This window comes from Oncorhynchus mykiss, chromosome 9, assembly GCF_057628025.1.
Source record: "Oncorhynchus mykiss isolate SJ-2025 chromosome 9, ASM5762802v1, whole genome shotgun sequence".
Taxonomy (NCBI): domain Eukaryota; kingdom Metazoa; phylum Chordata; class Actinopteri; order Salmoniformes; family Salmonidae; genus Oncorhynchus; species Oncorhynchus mykiss.
Genome location: NC_143030.1, coordinates 38258478 through 38280858, shown reverse-complemented (window position 1 = coordinate 38280858; position 22381 = coordinate 38258478). Strand labels below are relative to the sequence as shown.

Here is a 22381-nt window from a genome sequence, read left to right as displayed (position 1 = left end):
GCACATCTCTCCCTGGTAAGAATTACCACTTTTCTGCATCCATCTATCAAAAGGTCTATGTGTCTACTGCACGTTCTGTACAGGCGTTGAATATTACGTCCCTACTGCTGGCTTACCAGGCCAATTTGATGCTCGTTCTGCATAATCTCCTAACTATCAGCAAGCCTAACTCAGACCTTTGGAAAGAGATCTGTCGTCAAAGGCTGTCGCCGTGCCATGAGCCTTGTAGTGGTGGGGAAAAGAGCCTTGTGGCTCAACTTGTCCAGCCTGTCGAGAAAGCAGATTTCCTTATTTCCTTGACGTTCCTGTCGAGAAGAAGGAGCTGTTTGGTCAGGTGGAAAAGCACCTCTTCAATCTCAGGAGGCTGAAGAAATTTGGCTTGACACTGAAAACCCACAAACTTTTACAGATCCACAATTGAGAGCATCCTGTCGGGCTGTGTATCACCGCCTGTAACCGCAGGGTTCTCCAAATGGTGGTGTCATCAAGAAATAATTGTTTTATCAAAAACATGCATGTCACAATTATTGGCAACCCTAGAAATTCTTATGAACAAAATCTAATTGATGTACACTACCGTTCAAAAGTTTGGGGTCACTTATAATTTCCTTTTTTTTGTCCATTAAAATAACATCAAATTGATCAGAAATACAGTGTAGACATTGTTAATGTTGTAAATGATTATTGTAGCTGGAAACGGCTGATTTTTTATGGAATATCTACATAGGCTTACAGGGGTCCATTATCAGCAAACATCACTCCTGTGTTCCAATGGCACATTGTGTTAGCTAATCCAGGTTTATCATTTTAAAAGGCTAATTGATCAATTACATTTTTTTTATGTTAGCACAGCTGAAACTGTTGTCCTGATTAAAAAAGCAATAAAACTGGCCTTTAGACTAGTTGAGTATCTGGAGCAACAACATTTGTGGGTTCGATTACAGGCTCAAAATGGCCAAACACAAAGACCTTTCTTCTGAAACTCGTCAGTCTATTCTTGTTCTGAGAAATGAAGGCTATTCCATGCAAGAAATTGCCAAGAAACTGAAGATCTCGTACAACGCTGTGTACTTCTCCCTTCACCGAACAGAAAAAAACCGGCTCTAACCAGAATAGAAAGAGTGGGAGGCGCACAACTGAGCAAGTTTGAGAGACAGACAAGTCCTCAACTGGCAGCTGCATTAAATAGTACCCGCAAAACACCAGTCTCAATGTCAACAGTGAAGAGGCGACTCCGGGATTTAAATTATTTTATTTTACCTTTATTTAACTAGGCAAGTCAGTTAAGAACAAATTCTTATTTTCAATGACGGCCTAGGAACAGGGGCAGAACGACAGATTTGTACCTTGTCAGCTCAGGGGTTTGAACTTGCAACCTTCCGGTTACTAGTCCAATGCTCTAACCACTAGGCTACCCTGCTGGCCTTCTAGGCAGAGTTCCTCTGTCCAGTGTCTGTTCTTTTGCCCATCTTAATCTTTTCTTTTTATTGGTCAGTATGTGATATGGCTTTTTCTTTGCAACTCTGCCTAACACAAAACACGGACATTTCAATGTGACCCCAAACTTCTGAACGGTAGTGTATATTCTGATTTAAGTCTTTGGGAAAATTTAAAAAGGTCATCCATGACTTCCTGTTTCACTGGAGTGGATCACAGTTGGAGAATTGCAGAAGTTGGGGTGTCCAAAACTACTATTAGACACCACCTTCAGGCACACAAGTTATTTGGAAGGGTTGCCAGAAGAAACCGCCTGGAGTTTTCTAAATGTCATTGGAACTTAGATTGGAACCAGGTTCTATGGTCTGATGAGACTAAAATAGAGCTTTTTGGCAACAAACACCAAAGGTGGGTTTGGCATAACAAGAGACATGGTGATCCACTGAAGTATGGTGGTGGATCTGTGATGTTGTGGGACTGTTTTACTTACAAATGCCCTGGGAAGATTGTTAGGATACATAGGCATCATGGACTCCATGTTCCAAGATGAAAAAACTGAGTCGTCATTGGATCTTTCAGCAGGACAACGATCCAAAGCAATACCACCAAATCCACCCGAAAATGGTTCACTGACCATAGAATCAAGCTTTTGCAATAGCCACCCCAGTCCCCTGACCTAAACCTCTGTGGGGTGAGCTGAAGAAAAGAGTCCACAAAGTGAGGACCAAGGACTCTGAAGGACCTGGATAGTTTCTGTATGGAGGAATGGTGTCAAATCTCTTCCTACAGTGAGGGAAAAAAGTATTTGATCCCCTGCTGATTTTGTACGTTTGCCCACTGACAAAGAAATGAACAGTATAATTTGAATGGTAGGTTTATTTGAACAGTGAGAGACAGAATAGCTCAGCTCGTTACCTGTATAAAAGACACCTGGGAGCCAGAAATCTTTCTGATTGAGACGGGGTCAAATACTTATTTCCCTCATAAAAGATTTTTGGCTCCCTCGTGTCTTTTTGTGGATTTTTTTGTTGTTATTCTGTCTCTCACTGTTCAAATAAACCTACCATTCAAATTATAGACTGATCATTTCTTTGTCAGTGGGCAAACGTACAAAATCAGAAGGGGATCAAATACTTTTTTCCCTCACTGTATGTGTTCTTCCACCTCATCAAACATTATAGGAGATGGTTCAGAGCTGTTATCTTGGCAAAGGGAGGGTGCACAAAGTACTAAATGCAGGGGTGCAAATATTTGTGACATTAATGTTTTTTGAATAAAAATAATTATTTCTTTATGCCGATTTTTCTTCTTTTCAGAATTTTAACTCAAATTAGATTCATGATATTTTGAGTGTAATTATATTCGTGATATGATATTTTGAGTGTAAGATAAAGCTGATAAACAACAATTACACAGCCTTTTTTGTTCATATTTACCTATGATGCCAATCATTCAGGAGGGCATTGCATGTGCTCCTAGAACCCTTCCCTTTGTGCAGCGACCCATTCACATGGGTTCGCTCTCAAGGAAGACGGAGGGAATACACTCTACCCGAGGGGCCCCCCGTGCCACGGCTCTCTGGTGATCGAGTCTGGGCTACTCGCCACAAGAGCAAGGAACTGGTGTGCATGCGCAGTCCAGTCCTGGGTCTGGTCCACTGTTACAAAGAAGTACAGACTGCAATTCGCTCTGAAACCACCCGTTTCAACTAAATTTGGAAATCAGCAGTGGCTGGCAACTCGGCACGAATACTAAAGCAGGAAATCTCCTCTCTATTAAGTAAAGGCACTATCAGGGTGATTCCAGCGGCAGAGAGCCACCTAGGCTTTTACTCCCGGTACTTCCAGGTTCCCAAAAAATGTAGAGGTGTCTCGCTCTATTCATCAAGGTGGCTGTTTACCTCAGTTGACCTGCAGGATGATTATTTTCACAAACATCCTGCCAGCACACAGGAGATTTTTAAGGTTTGCGTTTCAAGGTACAGCCGACAAATACCTCGCTGTTCCATTCAGGCTAGTGCTAGCTCCCCAAATGTTCAGCAAATGTGTAGAGGCAGCTCTCATATCCCTGAGAAACAAGTGGCTGAGAATCACGTCTTGATCAGAACGGACAATACGACTGTGGTGGTGAACATCAGCCGCCAGGGGGGCACTCCCTCCCTGCGCTTACGGACTAGCCATCAGGATTATTCTGTGAAGCAGAGCACACCACATCACTCATGTCCTGGGGCGTACTGAACGTAGCAGCGGACTTATTGTCCACAGGGAATCCCCTTAAAAGGGAATGGAAACTTCATCCCCAAGTGGTGAAACAGATGTCAGAGAGATACGGTCAAGCATCTGTCGAGCTCTTCGCAGCGCAAGAAAACGTGCACTGCCCATTGTTCTTTGCACTAGCAGGAGACGCACCACTGGGGGTGAACACACTGGCACACCCATGGTCGAGGGTGTTGCTTTACGCTTTTCCTCTTCTAAGCCTCATACTCCCCCACTCTAGCCAGAGTGAAGGAAGAAGGCTCATCCCTCATCTTGGTAGTCCCTCGATGGCCCTCTGGGAGAGGTTAGGCCTGCCTCTCAGAGTCATAGAGTCTATCCAGAGTGCCAGGGCTCCTTCTACACACTCACTGTATGGAAACAAGTGGTGCATTTTTGAGAAGTGGTGTGACCAAAAACAGATCATCCCTTACCAATGCTCTGTATCCAAGGTTTTATGCTTTCTGACGAACCTTATGGAAGGCTTTCTCCACTGTTAAGGCCTATCTTGCCGCTATCTCGGCCGGTCAAATAGGCTTCAACAATAACATGTTGGGAAAACAACCCATTATGTCGCTTATATCCAGTTCCAAAGCCTTTAGTCCCATCATGGGATTTGTCTATTGTGCTGGAAGCTATTTTACAGCAGCCTTTTGAGCTGCTGGAAAACGAGGAGATTAAATATCTCTCCTTTAAGACCGACCACTTTACTGGTTGCCCTTATGTCCGCAAAGCGAGTGAGTGAGCTGTATGCACTGTCAGTTCACCATTTATGCCTACGGTTTGGCCGGACTTTTACCAAGGTTTCCCTGTTGCCCTTTATGTCTGAGGTTGTTATATTATCCTCATCCTGAGAGACGAGAATGATAGGCATCACTGAACTCTCCATGGTCTCTCCTAACACACCACCAAATCTCTGCACTAGATAGCCATCAGAAGGGTTGAAGAGTTGAGTCAGCTCATACCTGTCGTAGGAGTAGCTGGCCCCTGAAGCCTGCTTCTCTGCACCAGGATCCTGCAGACAAAACAAACAAAAAGTGAGTATGTTCAGAAGGGTTGGGGCATAAACATGGATTGTGTCATTATTAGCGAAGTCATAAACGGAGATGAGTGTGCAGGGAAAGTTGGGGAGGATACTTGGGGTGCAGAGATATTGGAGATGCTGTTTTAGGAAAAAGTAGAGGGAGGGTCAGGGAGGGGCTGAGAAAGGGGAGAATTGAGGGACTGAGATTCAAGGCCTTAGGGACATATCGGACAGGTCAGTCCTCCATACCTCCAGATTGGACTCTGTTTGAGCCTGTCCCGAGGTGAGTGTGGTTCCTGAGTATCTGCTGGCACTGGCCTGGTTCTGCTGAGTCAGGCTGGTGCTTGCAGGCCAAGGGGCTGCTGTCTGGGAGTCAGGGGGTAGTGGAGCTGGAGCCTGTGGTTGGCTCTGGCCTTGGGCCTGATGCTGGGACTGGGTTTGGCTGGGGTTCTGGTTGAAGTCAAGCTGGGTTGTGGCAGTAACAGTGCCAGGGTCCGACACAGTCTGTATTGGAGGGGAGAAAACTGCAGGCTTTGAAGGCTGATTAGGCTGTGCAAAGGGGATGGCATCTGGAAGCTGGGCCTTGGCCTGCTGCTGGACCTGCTGATGTAGGGAAGGACATATATTATATTGGTGGAGGACTCAACATTTATTAAAATATTTATTCTTTATTTGATCAGGTAGGCCAGTTGAGAACACGTTCTCATTTACAACTGCGACCTGGCCAAGATAAAGTAAAGCAGAGCGACAAAAACAACTCAGAGTTACACATACACAAACATACAGTCAATAACACAACAGACAAATCTATGTCATTGGAACTTAAATTGGAACCAGGTTCTATGGTCTGATGAGACTAAAATAGAGCTTTTTGGCAACAAACACCAAAGGTGGGTGTGGCATAACAAGAGACATGGTGATCAACTGAAGTATGGTGGTGGGATCTGTGATGTTGTGGGGCTGTTTAACTTCCAAAAGGAAGTAAATGTAGAAAATGTTATAGATGACTTGGAGCCAGTTGGTTTGGCGACGAATATGTAGTGAGGGCCAGCCAACGAGAGCATACAGGTCGCAGTGGTGGGTAGTATATGGGGGTAGTATATGGGGCTGTGGTGACAAAATGGATGGCACTGTGATAGACTACATCCAGACTATTTTGCAAATGACATCACGGGCAGCAATCTGTTGAAGAGCATGCATTTAGTTTTACTAGCGTTTAAGAGCAGTTGGAGGCCACGGAAGGAGTGTTGTATGGCATTAAAGCTTGTTTGGAGGTTTGTTAGCACAGTTTCCAAAGAAGGACCTGATGTATACAGAATGGTTTCGTCTGCGTAGAGGTGGATCAAAGAATCACCAGCAGCAAGAGCGACATCATTGATATATACAGAGAAAAGAATCAGCCTGAGAATTGAACCCTGTGGAACACCCATAGACTGCCAGAGGTCCAGACAACAGGCCCTCCGATTTGACACACTGAACTCTATCAGAGAAGTAGTTGGTGAACGAGGCGAGGAAGTCATTTGAGAAGCCAAGGCTATTGAGTCTGCCGTTAAGAATGTGGTGATTGACAGAGTGGAAAACCTTGGCCAGGTCGATGAAGACGGCTGCACAGTACCGTCTTTTATCGATGGCAGTTATCATATCGTTTAGGACCTTGAGCGTGGCTGAGGTGCACCCATGAGCAGCTCGGACACCAGATAGCATAGTGGAGAAGGTACGGTGGGATTCTAAATGGTCGGTGATCTGTTAACTTGGCCTTCGAAGATTTTAGAAGGGCAGGGCAGGATGGATATAGGTCTATAACAGTTTGGGTATAGAGTGTCTCCCCCTTTGAAGAGGGGGATGACCGCGGCAGCTTACCAATCTTTGGGGATCTCAGACGATACGAAAGAGAGGTTGAATAGGTTTGTAATAGGGGTTGCAACAATTTGAGGATAATTTTAGAAAGAGGGGGTCCAGATTGTCTAGCCAAGCTAATTTGTAGGGATCCAGATTTTGCAGCTCTTTCAGAACATCAGCTGTCTGGATTTGGGTGAAGGAGAAGCGGGGGGCTTGGGAAAGTTGCTGCAGAGGGTGCTGAGATGTTGGCCGGGGTAGGAGTAGAAAAATGCTTATTGAAATGAACGTTTATCGTAGATTTATCGGTGGTGAAAGTGTTTCCTGGCCTCAGTGCAGAGGGCAGCTGGAAGGTGCTCTTATTCTCCATAGACTTTACAGTGTCCCAAAACGTTTTGGAATTAGTGCTACAGGATGCAAATTTCTGTTTGAAAAAGCTAGCCTTAGCTTTCCTAACTGACTGACTATATTGGTTCCTGACTTCCCAGAAAAGTTGCATATCGCGGGGGCTATTCGATGCTAATGCCACAGGATGTTTTTGTGCAGGTCAAGGGCAGTCAAGTCTGGGGTGAACCAAGGGCTATATCTGTTCTTAGTTCTACATTTTTTGAATGGGGCATGCTTATTTAAGATGGTGAGGAAAGCACTTTTAAAGAGTAACCAGGCTTCCTCTACTGACGGGATGAGGTCAATATCCTCCCAGGATACCTGGGCCAGGTTGATTAGAAAGGCCTGCTCGCTGAAGTGTTTAAGGGAGCGTTTGACAGTGATGAGGGGTGATAATTTGCCTGCGAACCCATTACACACGCAGGCAATGAGGCAGTGATCGCTGAGATCCTGGTTGAAAACAGCAGAGGTGTATTTAGAGGGCAAGTTGGTTGGGATGATATCTAACAGGGTGCCCATGGTTACGGATTTAGGGTTGTACCTGGTAGGTTCCTTGATCATTTGTGTGAGATTGAGGGCATCTAGCTTAGATTGTAGGACGGCCGGGGTGTTAAGCATGTCCCAGTTTAGGTCACCTAACAGCACTAGCTCTGAAGATAAATGGGGGGCAATCAATTCACATATGGTGTCCAGGGCATAGCTGGGGGCTGAAGGGGGTCTATAACAAGCGGCAACGGTGAGAGACTTGTTTCTGGAAAGGTGAATTTTTAAAAGTAGAAGCTCAAATTGTTTGGGCACAGACCTGGATAGTGTGACAGAACTCTACAAGCTATCTCTGCAGTAGACTGCAACTCCGCCCCCTTTGGCAGTTCTATCTTGTCAGAAAATGTTATAGTTAGGGATGGAAATTTCTGGATTTTTGGTGGCCTTCCTAAGCCAGGATTCAGACACGGCTAGAACATCCGGATTGGCGCAGTGTGCTAAAGCAGTGAATAAAACAAACTTAGGGAGGAGGCTTCTAATGTTAACATGTATGAAACCAAGGCTTTTACGGTTACAGAAGTCAACAAATGAGAGCGCCTGGGGAATGGGAGTGGTGCTGGGGGCTGCAGGGCCTGGGTTAACCTCTACATCACTAGAGGAACAGAGGAGGAGTAGGATAAGTGTACGGCTAAAGGCTAAAATAACTGGTCATCTCGTGTGTTCGGAACAGAGAGTAAAAGGAGCAGATTTCTGGGCGTGGTAGAATAGATTCAAGGCATAATGTATAGACAAGGGTATGGTAGGATGTGTGTACAGTGGAGGTAAACCTAGGCATTGGTTTGTGTAAGTGTATTGTATACACAAACTCACAGTTATATATTATCATGTCTATAAAAACAGAAAAATAATAGCTATGTACACAAAAACCTTTGTTCCATTCCAGTCCTCCTCTTATATTTACCTGTCTTAAGGGCAGAAAGCTCGGCAGAGCAAGTTCAGGTGCAGCAGCAGGGTGTGAGTATGTGGGGTGTGTGACGTGTTGAAAAGGGTTTGGGTGCATGTGGTGTGTATGCTGCGGTTGTGTGTTCTGTTGTCCAGGCAGTGAGGCAAGGTGTGAGTGAACCGGGTGTGTGAGAGTGGGGAACTGTGTGTGAGGGTGTGTGTGTGTCATAACACTCTTTTGCAGAGCAGCGGGGTACATCTGCTGATGCTGTGGCAGTGTGGGTGCTGTCATGGCCAGCAGGGGTGTGTGTGAGGATATCGGGGGCACTGAGGTGGGGGGCGCCAGAGCATTCTCTATATGCAAGGGGACGAGGGACGAGACAGAGGGGGGCAGAGTGGCAGGCTGGCCTGGGGAGAGGTAGAGAGGGGGCAGAGAGGAGGGGTAGGACTGGGGAACAGGGCAGGGGTGAGTGTAGGTGTCACATCCAGTCAGAGAGGTCAACACTTGAATGTTGAGATACGGTGAGGAAAACTGGGAGGAGGATAAGAAAAGGGTAGAATAAGAAAGCAATCAGAGACCCGGGTTTGGAGTTTGGAACCTCCATACTGCAGACCGATCAGGCAAGCAAAAGGCAAATTGCAAAAAATGGCATATTTCCAATACAGTACACAACTTTTGACAAAAAAGCTGTGTACTATGGTGTATTTGATGCCATTAGAGAGAAAGCAAGATATATCCTAATAGCTGCTCAATTAAGAACTTTACTTTTTAGTTGTCAAATGCTATAAGCACATCTACCTATATAGAGTTGGCTACATATGGTACCAAAAAGAAAGAGACAGGGAATAAAGAATAATCCATCACAGGTAGCAGTAAAAGTGAGAGGGGAGGGGTTACCTGGGAAAGGTGTGTTGGTGGCAGAGAGGTGGAGATCTGCAGTGGCTGCAGCTGCTGAGGGACAGAGGCCTGAGCCAATAGCTGCTGAGGAGGAGATGCCTGGGAAGGCAGACTAGATGATGATTGGTGGTGCTGGGAAAGGCTTTGAGCAGCAGGAAAATTCTACAGACAGCACAAGCGAGGGAGTGTAAGATAGAAAAATAGAGCGAGAGAGAAAGAGAGGGAGAGAGGGGGGAGAAATGAAGTGGGATGAGGCTAGGTCTCCGGTTACATCTCTCAATTGGACATTTTTTCCTGCCATTGACCCAAATCAAAAATCAGGCCCACATTTCCCATCCTGTCCCTGTCTCTGTGCCAGGAGTCAGCCAGCATCTGCTACTGTTACTGCTGCACACTCCACAGACAAAACAGTCCTGAGGGACTGGCGGATGCAGCGGATAAAACAACTATTATTGTTTTCATTTTGTAGTATCCAATATCTTTCTATTTGGCCACACTCGGAGGAAACTCCTGTTTATTAGGCTACTAGCAGTTTGGTGATTCACCTAACATACAATACACTTACACAGCTGGTCCTCATCCCAGCAGCACCAAAACAAACCAACAGCATTGTCATAAACAAATGTTTATCTGACAGAGAATGTGTATTCGTTTTCTCTCCCTCTGACAGTGTTATTTAGCCCATTTAGACCGTGTGTATTGAGAGGAAGGGAGATCTACCTGGTTCAGGAAAACTGTGTTGAAGACATAGGGTTGGTTCTATGAAGAATGAAAACACAGGGTCAGAGAACTGAAACTTGACTCAAAAGGGGAACACTGTACTACTGTACGGTTACTCTCCACCAAGTTCAATGGGAATGGCACTACTTTTCAGGTCAGCCTGAGCAAGGTACTTGCAACTGAGCATCAACAGATCCTTGATGATAAAGGGTGTTGGGGAATAATCAGAATTGGTGGGTAACATAGATAAGATGTTTTATTTTCATGATATACTTATGAGTTATTTCTCATAAGAATGTATTTTGTTGTACTATAGTGGTGGCCATTGGCAGTTATCTGTTCTATGTCAAGACTAAGTTGCATGGGCCGCAGAGAGGGGAGAGGTCAAGGTGTCATCATGTGTAAACATATATTTTGCTCTTTTGCTCCACTGTGTCTGTGTGCCAGTCACTCCCTACTTTTCCCATCGGGGAGAGGAGGATGGCAGTGTATGGAATCATTCTATGCTCCCCGTGAGCTTGTCCAGGATTGGTTGTATTTAGAATTGGTTGTATTTAGAATTGGTTGTATCTAAATGACAATTTGATATATGCCTGTTGATATGGAGGATTGGTTTATGGTTCTGGGTTTGAGTAAGGAGACAACGCTGAACGATTTATTATGTCTATGCTGTCTGACTATGTGTGTTCTTTGCTATTAAAGGATCTCAGTTGCAATGTAGAGGGGGCTCTCAGAGAATTCATTGATAGACACTGAATTGATCTGAGAGTCACAGGGTTGTGATAGAGCTCATATAATTAAAGATGGACTTTGATAACTAACTCTGACTTGTGTGTGGTTTGCGCTCATGATTTGGTAAATAGAGGAAATTTCCACGACAAGGGTTAGAAGTGCACAGCGTCAACCTCAGGCTGACTCCTATACTCCTATATCTAAACTCACCTGTTGGCCTAGTGGTAGTGTAGCTGCCTGGGCCTGGCTGTGCTGTGGAGTGGAAATCACAGTCTGTTGTTGCACTATGGGGGCCACTGGGTAGGTCTTAGGGACTGCAGCCTGCTGTGGAGCAGATGGACAGGCCTGACCCATCACACTGGGTTTCGTTGGCGTGTAGCCTTGTACCGGTGCAGCCTGTTGTTTTATGTGTGGGGCTGTGGGTGTGTAGCTCTGTGAAGCAGTGTTCGGTTGCCCCATTAGGGGTGCAGCGTTGGGGTAACTCTGGAGGGTTGAACCTTGCTGCACAGTATGGGCAGGTGACTGATAGCTCTGGACGACTGGAGCCTGTTGGACAGTGGGCTGGGCCATTGTCTGGCTGTGTTTGGGTAGGGGGACCTGCACAGTTTGCTGGTTGTGCTGCTGAATGGGGGCCTGAACAGGCTGTTGGCGGTGTTGTACTGAGGGCTGGGGCATTGGCTGGCTATGTTGCTGTTGAATGGGGACCGGCGCAGTCTGTTGGCTGTGATGCATGGGACTAGACTGGCCTGGCTGCAGACTGGGAGGCATGGCTGTGGCTGGGAGGCTGTGTGGCGCTGGGCAAGGCTGGACTGGGGGAAGCACAGCAGCAGCTAGAGGCTGTGTTGCGACACTGGGATCCTGAGTAGGGAGACTGGGTATAGGTACGGTGTGGACCACAGTTGGGGCTACAGATGCATAGCTCTGTGGGGGAGCGAGATGTTGCAGATGCTCCACTGGAGCTGGGTATCTCTGTGCAGCTGGTTGTGAGGGTATTGTTGCAGTTCCTATGCTAGCTGCCAATACAGTATGTTGGACAGGCATGGCTACTGCTGCTGAGAAGCTTGCTGCTGTTGGGGTCTGTTGCAGAATTGGAGCTGCAGCAGTTTGAGTCATTTGTTGCTGAGTTGGGGCACTGTAGCTCTGTGGAGTTGGTGTCTGTTGGATTGGCATAGTTGCTGCAGTGTAGCTTGCTGCAGTGTGTGGCTGTTGCAGGGGCAGGGTAGCTGCTGAAAAGCTTGCTGCAGGCTGTTGAAGTGGTACATTTGCAGTTGAATGACTTGCTGCTGTTGCTGCCTTTTGCAGAGCTGGAGCTGGGTAGGTATGTCCAGTATTGTTATGTTGCAGAGGAATGTTTGATGCTGTGTAAGTTGCCGAGGCTGGGGTGTGTTGTAGAGCTGCAGCCGAGTAGCCTGCTGCGGTAGGTGTCTGTTGGGCTGCCAGGGGACTGGCGGGATAGTTGTGGCCAGGCTGGAGGTACTGCAGGGGCGTGTGCAGGGCTGGGGCAGAGGCAGGCTGGCCCTGGAGAGATGACTGGTTCTGGAGCAATGCATGCACAGCACTGGGCTGAGAGGAGAGATGGAGACATGTTAGAGGACAGACAGAGATAGTCACTTCTCTGGGCGGCGCTTTTAGGCCCCCGTTAAAAATGTCTGTATTTGACAGTGATGTAAAAATATTATGAATGAACACAAATATCTAAATCTACAAACTAGAACAATAATAGCTAGACATCCTGTACAAGAGAAAAACATGAGCCGAAATGTTCAGTTGACAAAAACAAAGGATGTCAATGATAATGCGTGGATGAAGGATTAAAATAAAGTTGTAAAAACACCCAAACAATGAGCAGGGTTAACAGAAGAGGCAGCAGGTGTGCACTAAAATAAGGAGGCAGAGGATGGGGAAGAGGGGACACACAGCCATAATTCATTCCCTTCGTTTGCCACAGCCATCTGTCCATTCACTGAGGACGTTCCATGGGCAGGGAGATATGAGTCGGTGTAAAAAGGCGGGTTTTGCATTTTTGGCAGTTGGTCAGTGAAGTAGAAACAGAAGACGCTGACATTAAAACAGGCTAGCTGAAGTTGGCAAAGGGTTAGAGAGTTAGTGTAGACAGCAGCATCTATGGCCCTCCAGAGAACCAGCTTGTCCCAAAGCGCACAAACAGAATCAGTGGAGGGACCATGGACTTCTATGGTAGTTTGAAGCTGAGCGGAAGAGAGAGAGCAGGGCCCAGTCCCATGGCTGCATTAAAACAGAGCGCCCTCTACTGGCCCAAAGAGGGAGTGAGGTCTAGAGCAATCATCAGCTCCATCTTACGCAAAGTAGCGCCTTCTATAAGCTGGGAGGAGTCAGTTCTACGGGTGAGAGTTTGAGCTGAGGGTAGGGGTCTGGGAGCCTCTCAGTAGTCTAAAGCAGACCCCTCTCATCTGCTTTACCAAATCTGCACTGACATCATGGAACTGGACAGGTGAAAGCACAATCATTGTTGGTATCAACAGTAAGTTCACCTATCCTTTGTTGTCAGTTCAGTGCAGTTGAAGGAAAGGAGACATGGAGAGAAAGACACTTCAGACCATTGAGATGCAGCCCTAGTCTCCCTGTGGGACCTACCACTCCCGGAGGCCCGGTGGCTTGGTGCTCCCCAGCACAGTAGCTGGCCTTGTGGTCCTGTGTGGGCCTGCCTAGAGGGGGTGCTGTGTGGTCACCACTGAAGCTGCCTCTCTGGGTTAACTTCAGACTACCATCCCCATAGCTCCGTACAGGCTGTTGGGCTGTACGCAGGTGGAGGAGGGAGGCTTGGCCCTGGTTGGATGGGGTGGTTTTACGGCTGATGATGTTCATCAGGTTCTTTTGTAATAAGGAGAGGTCAGAGAAGTCACTTCCTGTATGACTTGGACCTTTCATCCCTCCTGACCCTGCAGTTGTCGTCATCCCACTGGAGAAGTGGTGGTGCCGGTGGGGGCAAGCACAGGGGTGTGGTGGAAAGGGAAAAGCAGTGTGCTTCTTGTGCCCCCCTTCTCGTGACTTCACCAGCAGCAGAGAGAGACAGGCTTGGCACAGGTGGTTTCTGGGTGCGCCTTGGTGATGATGATGGTGGTGTTGAAGGGCAGAGTTTAGGCTCTGCAGCGTGCTAAGGTCCGAGTGCCTCCGCCCCACTGCTGCCTCCACTGACACAGACTTCAACCTACTTCCATTGGTGGCTTCCAATGTCGGAGATTCTATAGAAGAGTCACTATGACGTCGGGCCTCAGAGTATGTGGGGGATGGGGGGGCCAGGAGGATGGGGGCAGGAAATGCACTCGGGGAAGGGAAGCCGTCCTCGGCCTCAGAGCGGGACTCAGAGGGGCTGCTCTCTGACTGGTCGTCTGGTGATGTGGGGGAGGGACTGGAAGCTCTCCGTTGGCTGCAGGACCCAGAGGTAATAGGTTGCAGGAGCATATGAAGAGGGATGTCGTTGTTGCCCCTAAGAGTGTCAATGACCGAGGCACTCCCTCTCCGTGTCCCTGCACACACTCGGAACTCTGGCCCCAGGGCTGCTTTCCACCCCTCGCCCCTTTCACAGGATCGGGGACGTGCTGAAGCCAAACACTGACGCTGAGCCCATACAGGGACCCACAGGCAAAACACACCTTACTCAAAAGGCACACAACCAAAACACATATGCACAACAAAAACATGATAATGAAGTGGGATAGAGATGAATTGGGGAATTCTGAGATAATGGGATACACGTGAGTGTGTGTGTATTAAATCAGTATACGTTGAGCATAAACATGCATGTGCCAATGTTAGCAGACATGTAAATTGATACAGATTTATGGATAAAGGCAAATAACCATGTTTGTGAGCATATGTAACATACATGTGCATGTAATGCATATCTCTATGTAAATGATGATGTATGTGCATGTGTCCAGTATGTGTGTGTAGTGTATGCATGTTAATGACCCTCTGCGCAGTTCACATGTCTTGAGTGTACATGAAGTGTACATGAAGTGTACATCTGTATGTGTGTGGTACAGACCTGCTGTGTTGCCATGGTGATGGGCTCCACTTGGGACTGGTAGAGGACATTGTGCTGGCTGCTGTGGGAGTCAGAAAACACAGTGGAGCCCAGGCCGCTGTCAAAGGTACTGTCTGCTACATAGACAAACAGAGATGGAGGTTAGTCTTTAACCACACAGGCAACTAGAACAAAGTGACAAAGAGCGGTTACACATTAGACACAAATAAACAAGTACAAACCCCCATAATATAAACACTACTGTCAAAGATCAATTCAACTAATGACACAGAGACCACTGTATTAAATGTATGTGAATGTGTGACAGGAAGGAGATGTGTTGTGGGGTCTTGTGGGGTTTTACATGTTGTGGGGTTTTACATGTTGCGTGTCTTTCCACATGATGTGTGTGTCAGTGGTGTCTCACATGTGACAGAGGTTGCGCTGGCCGGAAGGTTACATAGCCTGTCGTGCTGGTCTGCTTCTGGCTCGTTGGGCTCAATCAAAGGGGGCTGTCCTGCCTGTGTAGCCCCAGCAGAGGTCCCCTGGGCTAGGGTGGCCTGGGCCCTGAGTCCTGCCTCTCCCTGGTTCACTGGGGGTAGGGCCGACACAGTCCTCTCCCGCCTCCATTTAATAAGTGCTACGCGGTCCCGGATCGACTTCCCCACGATCTTAGCATCACTCTCATGGAAGAACCCTGATTCCACCTGTCGGGGAGAGGAGGAGTGTGGGAAGAGGAGTATTTTTTAGAGTCAATGTGTTAGAGGAAGAGAGAAAACAGGAGAAAGCCAGGAAGAGGGATGGTGAGAGAATCATTTCTTGAGGAGGGCAGCAGCTGTCAGCAGCTGGGTTCAGAGAGAATAGTCCGCCTCTGTCTGGGACAACAGCACTGGAGACAGGATACAGGACAGGTGCATTTAGACCATGGGAAGAGATACATCTGAAATAATGATGTTTAGATTTTGGGGGGGGTTTGGAGTCATTAATAGGCATTATGGCCTGAACCTTCCATGGAATGTTTCAATGGTTTCTGTTTTAGCACAACCTGACAAATGTATTTATTTCATGGAGTATGAGTCCCATATCTTTAACATGAGCTTTGCTTTTAAGACCGTCGTTCACAATGTAAAATGTAGTCATTTAATCAACCCAAACTTAATAAAACATGTCATAAAACATCCCTGAATAATAATAATAATAATAAAGAAAAGAAGCATAAGAGGCAGCGTTTCCGCTCGCTAAGTAGCATAGTGCATGAATGAACACAACAGCCCCGTCGATAAAGATAAACTGCATCTCCCATGGTGCCCGTCTGTGAAGAAATGAGTCATCGAAAGTGGTGAGGGGTGATCGAAGATGAAGAGCTGTGGGCCACATTCCTTCTCTCTCTCTATCATTACAGCAAGACCTTCAATTTTCCCCAGCTCATCCTGACCCAGCGCAGACAGATGGAGAGATGTCACCATAGAGGGAAGAAAGCAGGTCAGCTTGCTGTCTGCCAAAATAATCTATGGCCCTGATTCTCAGTAACACTGAGCACTGCAGCCTGACCCATTAACAACAGCAATGATCACTCTGGAAGGAATGAGAGAGCCAACCCTGAGGCCTCATAGAGTGAACCTCACAGGGCACACACACTAACAACTGATTCATGGAGTGCTGAATAATGTATATATTTTCTTTCTCCATATTAAGTCAATCTCTGATAAGCTACACGGGAAAGGACTTAGAGGGAAATGTATACAAGCAACCTTAGAAATACGGATCATGAAATCAATAACTTGCATCAGATAGCATTCATATTAGTGGCGACCGATTATGATTTTTCAACGCCGATACCAATTATTGGAGGACCGAAAAATGCAGATACCGGTTAAATCGGCCCGATTTTTATATATATATATATTTGTAATAATGACAATTACAACAATACTAAATGAACAATGAACACTTGTATTTTAACTTAATATAATACATAAATAAAATCAATTTAGTCTGAAAATAAATAATGAAACATGTTCAATTTGGTTTAAATAATGCAAAAAAACACAGTGTTGGAGAAGAAAGTAAAATGTAAAAAAGCTCATGTTTAAGTTCCTTGCTCAGAACATGAGAACATATGAAAGCTGGTGGTTTGTTTTAACATGAGTCTTCAATATTCCCAGTTAAGGTTATAGTTAGGTTGTAGTTATTATATGAATTAGAGGACTATTTCTCTCTATACCATTTGTATTTCACAGACCTTTGACTATTGGATGTTTTTATAGGCACTATAGTATTGCCATCCTAATCTCGGGTGTTGATAGGCTTGAAGTCATACACAGTGCTGTGCTTCAAGCATTGCGAAAAGCTGCTGGCAAACAGAGGAAAGTGTGGTTTGAATGAATGCTTATGAGCCTGCTGCTGCCTACCACCGCTCAGTCAGACTGCTCTATCAAATATCAAATCATAGACTTAATTATAATATAATAACACACAGAAATACGAGCCTTAGGTCATTAATATGGTAAAATCCGGAAACTATCATTTAGAAAACAAAACATTTATTGTTTCATTGAAATACGGAACCGCTCCGTATTTTATCTAACGGGTGGCATCCCTAAGTCTAAATATATCTGTTACATTGCACAACCTTCAATGTTATGCCATAATTATGTAAAATTCTGGCAAATTAATTACGTTCTTTGTTAGGAAGAAATGGTCTTCACACAGTTTGCAATGAGACAGGCGACCCAAACTGCTGCAAATTCCCTGACTCTGCTTACACTGAACGCAAGAGAAGTTACACAATTTCAGGCACTGCATTGACTTTATGCAATGCAGGACAAGCTAGTTAAACTAGTAATATCATCAACCGTGTCTAGTTAACTAGTGATTATTGTTAAGATTATATAAAACAAAGAGAAGTTTAATGCTAGCTAGCAACTTACCATGGCTCCTTGCTGCCTGCACTCATGTAACAGGTGGTCAGACTACCATGCAGTCTCCTCGTGGATTGCAATATAATCGGTCATAATCGGCATCCAAAAAGGCAGATTACCGATTGTTATGAAAACTTGAAAATCGGCCATTCCGATTAAAACATCGACCTCTAATTCATATATTATCCATTTCAGAGACACTTAGATAATTCCTTTAGTGATACAGCAGTAGCAATACAAGGATATAACAACTACAGAAGAGACAGGAATGCCTATAGGGGAGGTGTGTGACTGAGTGAGTGAGTGAGTGAGTGAGTGAGAGATAGGAGAAGGGGTCTGAACAGTATTCAGACCCCTTCACTTTTTCCACATTTTGTTACGTTTCAGCCTTATTCTAAAACGTATATTAAATAAAAAATGTTCATCAATCTACACACAATTCCCCATAATGAAAAAGTGAAAACATGTTGTTTTTTTTGCAATTTTTTTAAACTTAAATACTTTATTTACATAAGTATTCAGACCCATGAAATTCAAAATTGAGCTGAGGTGCATTCTGTGTCTATTGATCATCCTTGAGATGTTTCAACATCTTGATTGGAGTCCCCTGTGGTAAAATCAATTGATTGGACATGATTTGGAAAGGAACACACCTGTCTATATAAAGGTTCCACAGTTCACAGTGCATGTCAGAGCAAAAACCAAGCCACGAGGTTGAAGGAATTGTCGTAGAGCTCCAAGACAGGATTGAGTCGAGGCACAGATCTGGGGAAGGGTACCAAAACATTTCTGCCGCATTGAAAGTCCCTATCTTTTTTAAATGAAACAAGTTTGGAACCACAAAGACTCTTCCTAGAGCTGGCTGCCCGGCCAAACTGAGCAATCGGGGGCTTTGGTCAGGGAGGTGACCAAGAACCTGATGGTCACTTTGACAGAGCTCTAAAGTTCATCTGTGGAGATGGGAGAACCTTCCAGATGGATAACCATCTTTGCGACTCTCCACCAATCAGACTTTTCTGGTAGAGTGGAAAGATGGAAGCCCCTCCTCTGGAAAAGGCACATGACAGCTTGGAGTTTGCGAAAACACACCTAAAGACTCTTAGACCATGAAAAACAAGATTCTCTGGTCTGATGAAACCAAGATTGAACTCTTTGACCTTAATGCCAAGAGTCACGTCTGGAAGAAACTTTGCACTCAGGACCTATTCACCTTTCAACAGGACAACCACCCCAAGTACACAGCCAAGACAACGCAGGAGTTGCTTTCGGGACAAGTCTCTGAATGTCCTTGAGTGGCCCAGCCAGAGCTCAGACTTGAACCGGATCGAACATCTCTGGAGAGACTTGAAAATAGCTGTGCCGCAATGCTCCTAATCCAATAAAAAATAAATTAAATTAAATTTTTGCTTTGTCATTATAGGGTTTTGTGTGTAGATTGATGAGGAAAAAATATATTTAATACATTTTAGAATAAGGCTGTAACGCAACATAATTTGGAAAAAGTTGAGGGTTCTTTCCGTAGGCACCATATCAGAGCGATATCCCTGTAATTCTTAGAGAAGATCTCATGTCAAGTGTAATTGAAGTGTTGTGGTTGCAGGTTCACCCGCCTCATGTAAAGTCTATTATTTTAGTGTATTGCTGTAGGCCACCAAGAAGTAACAGTCAGTATCTACATATTTGTGTGTGAAATGCCTGACAGTGTGTGTGATGTTAACAAATAGGATTGGGAAAGGCCCTCTCCTGTTTCAGCATGACAATGCCCCTGTGCACAAAGCGAGAAATGGTCAATGTGATCAATGTGGGAGAACTTGACTGGTCTGCACAGAGCCCTGACCTAAAACCCCATTGAACACCTTTGGGATGAATTGGAACGCCGACTGCGAGCCAGGCCTAATCGTCCAACATCAGTGCCCGTCCTCACTAATGCTCGTGGCTGAATTGAAGCAAGTCCCCGCAGCAATGTTCCAACATCTAGTGGAAAGCCTTCCCAGAAGAGCGGAGGCTGTTATAGCAGCTACAGGGGGATCGTCTCCATATTAATGCCCATGATTTTGGAATGAGATGTTTGACGAACAGGTGTCCACATACTTTTGGTCATGTAGTGTAGAATTTTGATGAGGCATACATCTGTGGAAGGGTATAAAACAATTTCTAGAGTGTTGAAAGTTTCCAACAGCACAGTGGTCTCTATCATTGAGAAATTGAAACACATACATTTAAACTACCAAGACTGCCTAGAGCTGGTTGTCCGACCAAACTGAGCAGCCGGGCAAGAAGGACCTTGTTCAGAGAGGTGACCAAGAACCCAATGAACCACAGAGTTCCTTGAGGGAGATGGGAGAACCTGCCAGAAGGACAGTTTCTACAGCACTTCACGAATCTGGGCTTTATGGGAGAGAGGTCAGACGGAAGCCAATCCTGAGAAAAAGACACGACAGCACGAGTTTGCAAAAAGGCACGTGAAATGGCGCCGATTATATAACGGCGTCGGAGGAGATAGCTACCGTTTTAAGTGCTCCTAACCAACTGTGCTATTTTGTTAGTTATTGTAATATTTGTGTTGTGGAGAAATGACCAGGCAGGAGACAGGAGTACAGTTAGTTTTCCTTTAGTCAAAACCCCTCGTGCTCTACAGTTCCCGGCACCCCAGTGCGCATGTGCATTTCCTATTAGGTGTAGTAACGTAACACTGCCGTAATGCATTACTGCTTAGTAACAGCACAGTAACTAATATAAACAGATGTAGATCCCAGATACTACACTCCTCCCCCATAGTGTTTAACTCCCAGAGAACAAGGTAAATATGTTAGGTAACTACTAATGCATTATCTGAACAATGCATTCTTAAACATTTTTCAACTACTGGGTTGAAGCAGACTTTTCAGAGCCCAACACAAATCCAGGGGATTATTCTGCCCCGAAGATGGAGTTTGTGTCCTAATAACTAACCCAGGTAATGTCCTTTTTCTTTCCTTTTATCTAGGACATATTAAAGTGTTTGTTTTACTGTCTGTTACCTCCTTAACCAGCTCAACTCACAGGTCAAGCTTTTGAGGTGCCCTTCGCTGTCAAATAGGATATCTCCGCTCCTCCTAGGCTTCCTGTGGTGGGCCAGGTTCGGGTGGAAGGTCAGGCTCTGTCTCTCCCGTACGTCCACAGTCAGGAGAATAGTCCTGGAGGTCGTTATTGTTCTTGTTCTCTCGGCATGTCTCTGCTGGGGCGTTGGACCCAATTTGCAGATGGCGTTGGACCCAATAGCAGATGATCCACATGAACGTTGACCTGGCGATGACCAATTTGGACTTGGTAAGTCAAAGGTCCTCTGCTTTGCAAGATCACACCTGAGTTCCACAGGCGCTTAGGGTGTCTGAAATCACGTACCATCACCCTCTCTTCCTCTTTGAATTCTCTGACAGTCTTTGAGTGTCTGTCATGAGCTTTCTTCTGCTGTAGCTGGTGCTTTGCCACAGTGCTTGACAAGTCTGGTTTCAACAATGTCAGGCGGGTACGTGGTTGGCGTTTCAGAAACAGTTCAGCTGGTTTACATTCCGTTACTGTGTGTGGTGTGTTACGGTAAGTAAACAGGAACCGCGGAAGCCTTTGGTGGGTGGGCACAGACTGAACCTCGAGTCTAGTCCAGACCTTCTTAAAGGTATGCACGGCTCTCTCCGCTGCTCCGTTTGATGCCGGATGGTAAGGTGGTGACAGGATGTGCCTTACTCCATTGTTCTTGAGAAACATTTCAAAATCGTTTGACGTGAACGGAGGGCCATTGTCCGATACGAGCTCCTTGACTAGTCCAAAGGATGCAAACAGGTGTCTGAGAAGATTGATGGTCTTCTCAGCTGTGGTCAGTTGAGTAGGGAACACTTCCATCCACTTGGAATGGACATCAACAAGGAAATGTTGCTTGTCAATTTCGGCGTAATCCACATGGATGCGTTCCCAAGGTGTAGCAGCCCAGGACCATGGATGAATAGGTGCAGCAGCCGGCTTGTTGCAAACAGCTTCACAAGGTGAGCAGTGGCCTACATGCTGTTGAATGTCCTGATCCAGTCCAGGCCACCACAGATAACTGCGAGCGAGTGCTTTCATTCGAGTGGTCCCTGGATGTCCCTCATGCAGGTCAGATAGCAGTCTCCTCTGGAATTTGTGAGGTACCACCACCCTTGATCCCCACAGAACACACCCTTGATCAGTGGACAACTGGTCTTTCTTGTCGATGAATGGACGAAGGTTATCGTCATTTACGAAGGTTGGCCAACCGCCTAATGTTAAGTCCAAGACTTTGGAAAGCACAGGGTCTTTCCTTGTTTCCTCTGCTATGTCAGAGGCAGATATGGGCAATTCATCAATGAGAGAGATCTGGAAGACTGCTCTATCATCTTCACTGTCGGAGTCACTATTGCACGGTAGTCTCGATAGTGCATTGGCATTTGCGTGATCACTGGATCGTCTGTACTCAATCTCGTAGTCGTAGGCTAACAATATCAGAGCCCAACATTGCATTCGAAGTGCAGCAAGGGTTGGTATAGCTGATTTTGGTCCAAGGATGGCCAACAGAGGCTTGTAATCTGTCAGCAGTTGGAACTTCCTTCCGTAGAGGTATTTGTTAAACTTCTTCACTCCGAATATTATGCTCAGGGCTTCCTTCTCAATTTGAGCATAATTTTTCTCACTTGGTGACAGAGTCCGTGATGCAAATGCAATAGGGTGTTCTTCACCTGACGGTAGAACATG

The 22381-nt window shown here is 45.8% G+C and overlaps 1 protein-coding gene across 20 annotated transcripts in view; it reads right to left on the bottom strand.

Annotated features, from left to right (window-relative positions):
- The window catches only part of LOC110531157 (serine/threonine-protein kinase WNK2), a 132869-nt gene that overhangs the window by 34581 nt on the left and 75907 nt on the right, over positions 1-22381 (bottom strand). For 6 of the 20 annotated variants that reach the window (XM_036987887.2, XM_090184098.1, XM_036987893.2 and 3 more), the window contains exons 8-16: positions 15145-15424; positions 14739-14854; positions 13325-14308; positions 10922-12274; positions 9980-10018; positions 9260-9421; positions 8381-8893; positions 4963-5316; positions 4655-4704 (exon numbers count right to left, since the gene is read on the bottom strand). In XM_036987887.2, the coding sequence (XP_036843782.2) occupies positions 4655-4704; positions 4963-5316; positions 8381-8893; positions 9260-9421; positions 9980-10018; positions 10922-12274; positions 13325-14308; positions 14739-14854; positions 15145-15424 (3851 nt within the window). Of the gene's footprint in view, positions 1-2737; positions 4061-4654; positions 4705-4962; positions 5317-8380; positions 8894-9259; positions 9422-9979; positions 10019-10921; positions 12275-13324; positions 14309-14738; positions 14855-15144; positions 15425-22381 lie in introns of those variants that run through there. The other 14 variants (XM_036987894.2, XM_090184102.1, XM_036987895.2 and 11 more) reach the window with 11 other exon arrangements.